The sequence below is a fragment of the Aspergillus novofumigatus genome (genome assembly GCF_002847465.1).
Source record: "Aspergillus novofumigatus IBT 16806 chromosome Unknown P174scaffold_2, whole genome shotgun sequence".
NCBI lineage: Eukaryota > Fungi > Ascomycota > Eurotiomycetes > Eurotiales > Aspergillaceae > Aspergillus > Aspergillus novofumigatus.
The window spans coordinates 3,077,290-3,087,861 of record NW_020194275.1 but is presented as its reverse complement, the minus strand read 5'-3'; the positions used below and the strand labels follow the sequence as shown (position 1 = coordinate 3,087,861).

General features: G+C 49.2%; 3 protein-coding genes across 3 annotated transcripts; all 3 read right to left on the bottom strand.

Moving 5' to 3' along the window:
• On the bottom strand, nucleotides 1-813 carry P174DRAFT_449000 (uncharacterized protein; the record flags this gene model as incomplete). The annotated part of the gene is made up of 2 exons (XM_024828803.1): nucleotides 1-705; nucleotides 766-813. The coding sequence occupies 2 exons, from the start codon at nucleotides 811-813 to the stop codon at nucleotides 1-3; spliced, it is 753 nt and encodes a 250-aa protein (XP_024685960.1).
• Nucleotides 814-2,046: 1,233 nt separating this feature from the next.
• Nucleotides 2,047-4,511, bottom strand: P174DRAFT_365466 (uncharacterized protein; the record flags this gene model as incomplete). The annotated part of the gene is made up of 3 exons (XM_024822061.1): nucleotides 2,047-4,139; nucleotides 4,205-4,332; nucleotides 4,414-4,511. 3 exons carry the CDS (start codon nucleotides 4,509-4,511, stop codon nucleotides 2,047-2,049), a joined length of 2,319 nt encoding a protein of 772 aa, XP_024685959.1.
• Nucleotides 4,512-5,280: 769 nt separating this feature from the next.
• Nucleotides 5,281-9,051, bottom strand: P174DRAFT_510396 (NPA1/URB1 family protein). The gene is made up of 5 exons (XM_024831669.1): nucleotides 8,883-9,051; nucleotides 7,036-8,817; nucleotides 6,184-6,983; nucleotides 5,808-6,134; nucleotides 5,281-5,755 (listed from the first exon to the last, which is right to left on the bottom strand). Exons 1-5 carry the CDS (start codon nucleotides 9,028-9,030, stop codon nucleotides 5,438-5,440), a joined length of 3,375 nt encoding a protein of 1,124 aa, XP_024685958.1. The 5' UTR covers nucleotides 9,031-9,051; the 3' UTR covers nucleotides 5,281-5,437.
• Between the last annotated feature and the right edge of the window lie 1,521 nt (nucleotides 9,052-10,572).

Below are 10,572 nucleotides of genomic sequence, written 5' to 3'. Positions count from 1 at the left end.
TCACCCCCGTTGATAGACCGCAACAGAGACCGAATCCATCTCCTGCAAAATACTACCTTGCTCATGGCCATTCTCAACATTCTCTTTGTCTTCGTCAGGAGAAGAATGCCAATCCTCTCCGCAGAAGACACCCTCAATCTCCATATCCACCGGATCCTCGTAGATGGGAAACATGCTCGGCGAATTCTTGCGCTGCGAAGAGAAGCTTCTAAGCCCTCCACTAAAAGACGGATTTGACCAAGTACCGAACGAATGAATCGGACACTGCCCATGGAACCTCTCAGGAGGCGCCTCTGTCTCAGCCTCTGTCTCCGTTTCACTCCCCATATACATCATGTCTATGTCCGTCTCTTCGCTCATAGCCCGGCGAGGCACAGCAGGCAAGACGCCATTCGCATCGACATGGCCTTGCTGATAGCTATCAAGGTTAAAGAAGCCCGTATAATGATTGAAAAGCTGAGTAGAATCCAGCAGCGGCCCTGTGCCCTGATGACTTGCGTTCGTAGATTGTGTCTGGTACGGAAGTTCGGATTGGGATATCCTTGCTCTCTTGGCCGGTGGAATTGGGGCTATGGTGCTCTCGTCTGCAGTGCTATCTCCAATCTCGTTATATGTTCCAGCCCGCGGAGTGTTGTTGTTTATGGAGTTGGTGATATTATTCTGTACAGGGCAACGTTTTCTCCTCTCACGGTGGAAGGCAGTTGTCTGTGTCATTTGCTTGTTAGCAGCATGATCTTGATATCATAAAAGCCTGTATCGACTCACCACCTGATCTACATCCAAACAGAGCTCAAAATCTATCTCGTCCATCATTGTGTGCGTAGGCGACTGCAAGAAATGGCAAGTTAGTGATGTTGGCCGGACAAATCCTCAATGGTGAGTTTCACGTCTGCGGACTATACACCGTCGTTCTCCAAGATTTTGGCCACAAAAGAAGAAATGATAGAGTGCTATGTGCCAGGAAACTTGCGACTTGAGGGGAGGTGACTGCTTTAGTCGATGGCTGTGTGCGGGCCCGAAAAGGAATCGAAAGATATCTCCAGCTGCGACGTACCCGACTCGAGGGAAGACTGTTTTGTTGGACCGTACATGGCATGATAGCAGTAAAGAGCAGACAAATGCTGGTTAAAATGCAAGAACAGAGCGCTTGTGTATTCAATCAGTGTGGATGAAGTGGACGATCTAGCGTCCCGTCCTCGAGCCAGAACGCTGCTTGAAGTACTTACTTCGACAGTGAGGAGACAAAGACGAAACGCCGGACTGATTTACGAAATGGAAGGATGTGAGCTTGTGAACATGGCTGACAAGACGATTTAGAGAAAAGAGGGTGGAGTAACGATGTCCGGACCCTGGGATAGAGCGCAGCACTTCACACACTATGATCGATTTTGTCTGCGACTCAGAACCAATTCATTTGTTCAACGTGACTCTTTCATAGCTTGAGTGACGAACAGATTGCAGGCGATTCAGTGTCATAGTAGAGAGACGTTTAGCGGGTTCAAGCATGGAGACTTGTTGCCTACACATTTTCTTCTCGGTGGTTTGTCCTTGACCATGGACCCGACAACTGGCAGAAGATACTACCGACAGCGACGAGTTACGCAGTCTCAAGGACACTCCTCATACTTACAAATAGATATTACGCAGATTCCTAGATCACAACACCTCGGATAGAGTTGACCGTCCATGTAGTTGATCGAGATTCATAAGCTAACTAGCAGGAGTAGATCACAATCACGATCACTATTGCCATGACACATACAATCCTCGAGAGATTGAAGTCAAGAGGACGATCGTCTCGTCATAAATCATACTGGAACAATATCCTCGCAGCGTTGGAGCAAAGCCATTCCAGTGAGACCATAATACCCCCTTTGCGAGGCATAAGAGTGAAACGGGGTGAAAAAAAACAGCATAAGTTAGCTAAGAAATTGCAGACAAACCAACAAAACCAACTCAAAATGCTCCAGCAAAGGGGGCATCATGGCATCTCAGGAATTCCAGTCTGCGCACGCATGAGGCATGGTTGGTCTGCGCCATACTCATCTACCGGAACTGCCCTGGGACACCAACTTGGCCGAACATGTCCAAAAGATGTCTGGAGGATGGAGGAGGTCCTTGTGGACCGGGGTTACCCTCAAAAGGGCCATGTCCACCATGACCAAGTCCCAGAAGAGCGTCACTATTATGTGGCATAGGTGGGAAACCGGATGGCGGGGGCACGTTCACGTAACCAGGTGGGGGCATCATCCCTGGTGGAAGGGAGCCGCCCGCACCGCGTGGGAAAAGCTGGCGTTCATTGGGAGGAGGAACATTGCCATGCATAGGCGGCATCATGAAGTTCGGGTTGACACCTCGTGTTGGGGTTGGAATGCCAGGAGGAGGAACCAAGGGGCCGGGGCCGCCACCCTGCTGCGGAGGCATCTGAGGACCATTCCATCCTGGAGGCGGAAGATGCTCAAATCCCGGTGGTCGATGAATACCCATGCCAGGATGGCCCTGCGCTTGAGGAGGCCTGGAGCCACCTGGGGTGATTGGCATATGACCGCCTTGGGGAAATGGGACCTCATCAAAGTAACCCATGGGCGGTCCATTGGCAGGTCTTCTCCGAAGCTGATCAGCATCTGGTCTCTGCATGTTGGCAATTGCCGGGTCATCCAAGAAATTATGCCCTTTCTGAGCAGTCGGGATGCCGGGCGGGCGGGACAATACTTCCGGCACATTCATTAGACCAGGCGCCGGACCGGCACTTTGAGGTTGACCGTGTAGTCCGTGAGGTTGAGGAGCGACCGGACTCACTCTGACCTGTTGCATTAAACGAAGAAGATGCTCTCTGTCGCGAGGCTGAGAGTCCTTGAAAGTGGAGTCGTGTGCGTGCATGTTTTCGTGAATTGAGGGAGCCGTGCTGTGAGGATGGGCATCCGGCATGGCCATGTATTCCGGCCGTTTCACCGAGTCCTTAGAAGGAGAAGAGAGAGCACTCAGAGCTGAATCGACTTGCGCCATGGTTGGGCGAGGGGCCTGTGCACTGTCGTTTTGGGGTGTCGCATTGCGCGATTTGCTTCCTCCAAGCATCTGTAAGATGCGCTGGAACCCTTCCTGATCCGCATCATTGGTTGAAGGTTGGGGAGCTGGTGATCTGGTTCCAAATTGGTGCTCCGATTCCTTCGCTGGGCTTCCTGGAGGCGGACTAAACAACCCGGCAAATCGAGACGACTTTCCAGGCTTTCCCGGTGCTGGCTCTTTCTTGATAGGTATTTCGATGGAGGCGGGTGCGATGATCTCCTGAGCGGGTTTTGCATCACCTAAGAGTCCAAAGAAACGCTCCATCGCTGAATCCGACTGGAGAGTCGCACCGTTGCTACTGAATATTTCGCCATCCGTGGGTCGCTGTTCGGGCTGCGCAGGCTGCGCAGGTCTGCTGGCAACCGATTCGGAGGGAGCTTCTTTCTTCTCCTCCACTTGTGCTTGCGAAGAACCGGCCTTCATTCGCTCTTTCCAGCGCTCAAAATCTTCTTGCGTATGCACCTTACGCGACTCATCTCTGTCATTCGTGTCCATCCACTCAGGATCCTGTTCAAACTTGGCTCCCCGATTCCAATCGCGATCTGCACCATGTCTATCTCGGCGCCAATCTCTGTTCCGCACTGAAAGTTTCTCGTCTTCTGTCTCTGGTCCGTCTTGGGCATTGTCATTACGAAACCAGCTTCCTTCATGTCTGGCTCGACCCGGCGTACCATCTTTCCGAGGGGTAAATTGTCCTTCTTTCTCGCTCACCACTCGCTCGGGATTCTGCTCCCTCTGATCACGGTTCCAACGGTCGAATTCTACATTGCGTCTGGGTTTTCTGTCTTGATCATCTTGGCCAAAGGTACGGCGCGGCCGTCCGTTGTTCCATTCTTCTCTTTCCCCACGACGACCGTTGAACGGCGTTGGTTTACCATCACGGCGATCAAAGTCTCTATCTCCGGCTTCCCTGTCCTTGAAGAACTTGTCTCGCAAATTGAAGCGCTCGTTTGATGCCTCATCAGGCTCGACCTGACGGGAGGGACGGTCCGTGAAATCTATCGAGCCTTTGCTACCGGGTATGCGAGATGCAGATGCGAAAGCAGTTTTGGGAGGCCCGAGAACAATATCCTCTTCAACAACAGCCCCGGGTTAGCTAGTCTTGGCACACGAAAAGGTGGACAATGGCGTCATTTACCAGAATTTGAGTTTCTCGAGATATGGCGATTCTCGAATAGGCTTGGTCTTCTAGGTGTCGATTCGTCTGGATTCGTGGGGTCTCTAGAATTCGTAGGTTTTCGTTGCGCTGTTGGGTCAGGGATCGGGCTGATAATGAGTAGAATCGTCAGTCTCATGAGAGCGAGCGAGATAAGCATGGTCACTGGAAGCGAGCCATATTATTCTTACCCCATCCATTCTTCTACCGGTGGTAGATTTGTAGGCTTAGTGACCAGAGGCGATGAGCGCAGCCATAGCAGCTCATCGATCTGGTAACGTCGCGCCATAAGGATGGCAGTGCGTGTGTGTGATATGATGATCAGATTGTTACCGCGTGCTCATTGGTTCACACCTTCGAGAGGCACGAGCGTCGCCGACAGGAATAAGTCTTGTGAGCAGAGAATAGATCGCTGAGTGGAGACGTTCTCAATCGACTGAAAAGGGGTTTCGAAGAATAAAAGGTCAAATGAAAAGCGAGGCCACTTGCCAGTGGCAAGGCGGCAGGCGGAGGTGGAATCGGTGAAGGATCAAAGTGTGCTTGGGAATGGATGAGGGGTAACAAGAATGGTTTTGTTTTGGAATTGCTTCGACAGGGTAAGTCTGAGAATAATCTGAATAGCAGATAATATGGTCACACTGTCGATTTCAACGGAAGACTTTAGTCAAGGGGAATGGTAGAGAGAGCAGTCGATGGTACGGGCGGAGAAGATGAGGTCGGGATGGAGAAAGTCGTTCGGCCGCAAAACGTTTCGTCCCAGTCTGCACTGCCCAAAGGGGTAAAAGCGGCCAGCATATATCAACCAGCCTCAGCTCAGCTCTCACTCTTTACCAGTGCAACCTCCCCACTCCAAAAAATGCCTCAAAGCTAGGCTAAAGAAATTGAGCCATCTGGTTTTCCATATTATACTTGCTATTTAAAGGATACTTAACCATCTTACTACATGATGTACAGCCTAGTATGCGAGCGAGGCTTATCAAGCCGAAACTATGCCAAGCAAGAGAACTGCATAATTATTGTAAAGTGTCTACATATACATGCAGGAATAGTGAATGGTGAATTGTTTTTCTTCAAGAAATGAGCATATGACATCGCTCACAATACACCAGAGGACCCTGTCAATTCGTGGCCAAATGAGACAACCTGCAAGACAATCTCAGGAGGATGTAACTGAAGGTTCAAACAAAGCACTCCTGAAAGAAGACCCAAGAACATCTATCCAGCAATATGTTCAATAACCTGAGCCACTGCCCCTCCACTCCATTTGGTGACTCGGTCTTGGTCCGCTGTTAGACGCAAGGTGTCGGCCATGGCTGCAAAGGTAGCAGCCTCTTTAGCATTCACTGCCGGGAGCTGGGTTTGAATCCAGCTGACAACGCCTGCCCTGGTAACTAAGGTCGTACTGCCTCCGACCTGTGTCGACCGGTACAGGAGATGCAAAATCTTCCTTTTGGCAGAGATCCCAACACTAGGTGAGTCATAGAAGGAGAGCACACGCTCGAACACGTTTGCACGACGGTAGATATCCATATCCTGTAGGAGTCAGTCTCGGTATCATGCTTGTTTAGAAGAGAAGTCCGCTTACGGTCTCAGTGCGAAGCCCCTTGATGAGCAGATCCAGTAGCCAACTAGTTTCCTCGAAGTATCCATCGTCCAACTCAGGTTCATGTAACAAAATCTTGTCAATCCAATAAGATGGGATCTTTTCCACTTCCCAAGCTGGTGCTTTCTGGAGAAACTTATTGACCTTGCCATAAAGTTTGTGCATTGGGTTCGTGAGCACGGAGAGACAGCAAGTAGCACATTCCCCGACTAGCCACGGTACGGGGTTTTCGAACCCAATTTTTCTCACGGTTTCGAGCAGCTCGCCAGTAAGGATGTACACTGATCGCCATTCCGCATATTTGGACTCCTGATATCTTGTTAGTCATTACTCCATCATTTGTGCATGAGAAACATACCCTAAGCTTCGCCATGAATCGATTCAGGTTGGCAAATGCTTGCCTCCGAATTTCCTCATGTTCCGAACACGAGCACAGCATCAAATCAGAGATGCGACCCTGTTCCACCGCGATTTCGAGCTCCTCCTTCTCCCATTTGTGGAGCTCATTATGAGTTTTGCTTTCAGTCGGCAGGGTGCCGAAGATCTCCCTCAAATCTACCTGCGCAGCTTTGTCTTTCTGACCATTGGGCTCCGAGCGACTTACTCCATCATGTGAGCTGCCATCTTTATTGGCGGCCTCATCAGTGTCTTTCAGGGCTTTCTTAAGGGTTGACTTGAGTTGCTTGCTCTCGATTGTTTGCAAAATGCCATCTCGAGCGGCCTTCAGAGTCTTTGGATCTTCCCCCGCCTGTTTCAATTTACCGAAAACCCTGGCAATCCACGTGCATACAGCAAGTTCCGCAGCTGCATTCCCATTCTTGGCAACAAATGGCCATTGTTCGGTGATAGCAGCAACGATAAGGCTAGTCGGTTGGTTCTCGCCTTCAGTCAGAGATGAGAGTAAATCATCGTAATGGACTGGCTTCTTCGCAATTCTGCAAGCGCAATTATCGAAAAATGCCAATTGATAACGGATGCTTTCGGACTCGGTAGCATCGAAGCTAGACAAGAGAGACGAGAAGGCTGAGGAACTCTGTATGATTGAGTTCTCTTTCAGAGTTGTTGTCAATAAGTTTTCAATTTCCTTGGAGGAGTCTTTGTCGGAAGTTTTAATAAGCACTTTGAGAATTGATGTAAAGGCTGAATATTGCATAGATCCTGGGTACTGTTAGTATAGCACCTTCGAAAGGAGGTTGTCGCGGCTGCTTACCTGGTTGTTGCCACCACCGCATAGAAGCCGACAACTGTGCGATTTTAAGGTCGTTTTGCAGTTGACTCAGAAGTGATTCCGCATCCTCTGCTTGTAGATTGGAACTCTCTAATCGCTCCAAAATATCAACAAGAACAAGAGAGACATCAAAGTTCTCGTCAAATGCAGCATCAGGGACGATCTCGTAGAAGCAAGCCAGAAGCTCACTAACGGCCTCCTGTTGCTGCAAGTCCTCTTTGCTCGTTCTTCGGAACAAGGCTACAACATCTTTAACCACCGGGCACCGACGACAAAACTCTGCAACTAATTTTCCAGCAGCTTGCGCCCAAAATGGCTGGCTAGATCCGTGGTCGGCGTTGAATATCTTCAAAGCAGCGCGTAGCTTATTGAATGAGATCGTCAAGATTCGAACAGCGAACAGTGTAACAATCTCCGCGTTTAGGTTCAAACAGCGAGTCATGATCTTTTGGGTAAGCGGACGGGGAAGAATATTCTCGATGACAACCGAAACAGGCGGAGGCATAGCAGGGAGTTTTTCATTCCAACCACAATGTGGCGGAATTGGAAGGCTGACAATTGAAAAAAGAAGAGCAGACTCTGCCATCCAGGAGGACGTGGGTTTGGGATCAGAAATGAACATTGTCTTCTTCGTAAAGTAATCGGCGACAAGTTCCGGCGCTTTCTTAAAGATGGCAACCAGTAACTCGATCTGCAGGCGGTCCATATCCGGACGAAGTGCTTGAATGAGATAAGACAGAGTGCCGTTGCGGACAGGCACTGATTCCTTGTACTTATCCACGTACACAGCGGAATCCAGCCCCATTTCAATGGAAAAGTCATCCTCAGTCGGTAAGGTCTCGGGGTCAGTTCCATTTGGGTACCAGCCTGTTTCTGGTAGCAAGACGCCCAAAGCAGGATCTGTACAAATATTCATAAGGATTTTGTGAACCTCATCTGCAATGGAGACTCCAGCCGGGTTTGGCTCCTCGGATTCGCGGTCGTAACCGTACAGCGTTACAAGTCGCTCGAGGTTCCATCGACCAAAGAACTTTGTTTTTGCGCTTCGCGTGAGAGTGGTATCCTGAATGATATCCCTGTCGATAGATTTGATGATTTCCAGAACAATATCTCGTGGATCCTTCCTAACAAACTCCAGAAATGCTTTGATCACCTTGTGTTGCTCGACTAAATCGGTCTTCGCATTCACATGTTGAACTCTAAGATTTGCAAGAAGATATTTTTGTGCATTTCTTCGCAATGTAGACTTTTGAGATTCGTCGGCCTCCTCTAGTTGGGCCTTATTCGGTGTCAAAAAGACATCGAGGCGTTTGAAAGTGATGTACCGTGCCATGTAGACATGTCGGGCCACCGCACCGCCGTCGAAACTGACAATCTCCGTAAGAAGACGAAGACATGGCGAGATCAGATGTTCCTTAGACTTAAGTGCAGTTAGACCACGATTAAAGAGTCTCAGCTGATCTTTGTGCATCAGATGCTTGCACAGGGCCAAACCGAAGTCTCGAAGATCTAGTTGAGTGGAAATCGTTTTGAGAAAAATAGCCAGCACGGACGGGACAACGGTCAACAGGGACTCGTTATTGCTGCTGTCCGCAAAGCTCCATGTTTGAATAAGGTCAGGAAAGCAGATGGCCTCATCTCCGGCCCCATTACGAGAGATTTGCGTATCACAATAGGCCTTTAGAATTCGAAACTTCTTAGCCTTTTCACCCTCCTTCTCGGTCTGACCGATGGATGTGAGAAAGTCCTTGAATTGTCTGATGCCTGTGCTTCTTGTGAGTGCTGAAATCTACAATTAAAAGCAAGTAACGGCGTTCCTAGGTACTTACCATGCTTGGATTCAGCAACGTTCTGTTGAAAAGCCAGGAGGGAACGAAGCTGCGTATGAGAAGTTATCGGCGCAACATTTTCCGTCTCATCTCCATGACCAATCTTTCTTCTCTTTGACCGGGGAGACTGATGGTCAACGTGCGACATTTTTCATATGTTGTTTTGCCAGTCTTCGCAGCAATGAAAGAAATAAAATCGAAGATTCGAAGCAATCTTATCAGAGTTTTGCGGCGTCTGATTGGTTGCTAAGGTGGCGGCTGCGGAATCGTGATCAAAAGTCCGTTGATTTCACACCAACATATTTCTGACCTGAAGGACGAGCCATCCCGTATCTTGAGTAGGTGGAAAGACTTGAATGCATAGAGAACAGAGAAACCTCGTTATTACTCGTTATTGGCAGACTACAGCAACTTCCAAAATTCGAATGCTTCATGGAGTGGAAATTATTTTACATAAAGGGAAGGCGGTGTGTATCTACAATTTTTGCTGCTCTCTCATTTCCCAAAGCAACAGATGAATGGTCTACCTCGCTTACTCCGTAGAGGACCTCAAGCTACAATGCTGATATGCCTGACTCTGAAATCTTAATTCATTCGTGGAGGTACGTCTATGAAGTGCTATGCCCATTTGTAGGAACAAACAGCAATGATGCAACAAAAGTACAATTGAACGGGGTATTCTTGGTAGTAAAATGACATATATCCAACCGCAGTGTATAGAAACATGGGACTTTTAACCCCAAGTACCTCCACCACCACCCCTTCCCTGGCGGCGTTGAGCAGAAAGACGCCAATCATCCTCTCCTGCAAAGCGGTTGTGCAAGGGTTGGATACGCTCCGCCTTCTTGCGCTTCGAAAGGCGATCAGTGGGCGCAACCTTAAAGAAGGTGGGTGCTGCCTCGACCAGCCATTTTGGCTCAATGGCGGTAGTGCAGTGCATGTATTCCTTCGTGGTAAGCACCAGGGTATGGTAGATAACATGCTCGGCCGGCTTGCCAAACAGAGCTGAGCTGGGATGCATGTACACCGGTGTTCCTTCAACCAATGTCTTGTAGCCCTCTTGAGGATCTTTCCGGGCTGCATTCCGGAAGAATCCAGTACACAACGCCTGCCGCACTTTCTTAGTGTCCCTACCGCATGAGACGATCTTATGGTGATATCGCTCCATGATGCCCAGTAGCTGCTGGCGTACATCTTGTGCGCGACGTATTTGGCGTGCCTGAATAAAGTTCTCGAAACACCAAGCATTATTGAATTTGGAGTTTTTCCAGCCGTTGTAGACATTGAGCAGTGTCAAATGATCACCATGTGGATCGTGGAATTTGGCTTTCTTTTGGTCTGCTTGTTGCTGCTTCTCTTTCGGTCGATAGAAAACTGACTGGATCGAGAGCATAGCAACAATACTCAGCATTTCTTCTGAGCATCCCATGTCTACAGACGCAATAAGAACCTTGGCGAGAGCCGGCTCCATAGGGAAGTCGGCCATCTTACGACCCAGCCTGGTCAAAAGACCTTCGTCATCCAGAGCCGAAAGCGCATAAAGCTCCTCCAAAGCTGTAAGCATGGTATTTGTCGGCGGTGGGTCCATGAAGTCGAAGTGTAGCAAGTCATTGATACCCATTGCTTTGAGCATGAGAATGGTATGCGACAGGTTTTGACGTTGGATTTCAGGGATTGTGGTTGGAAGCAT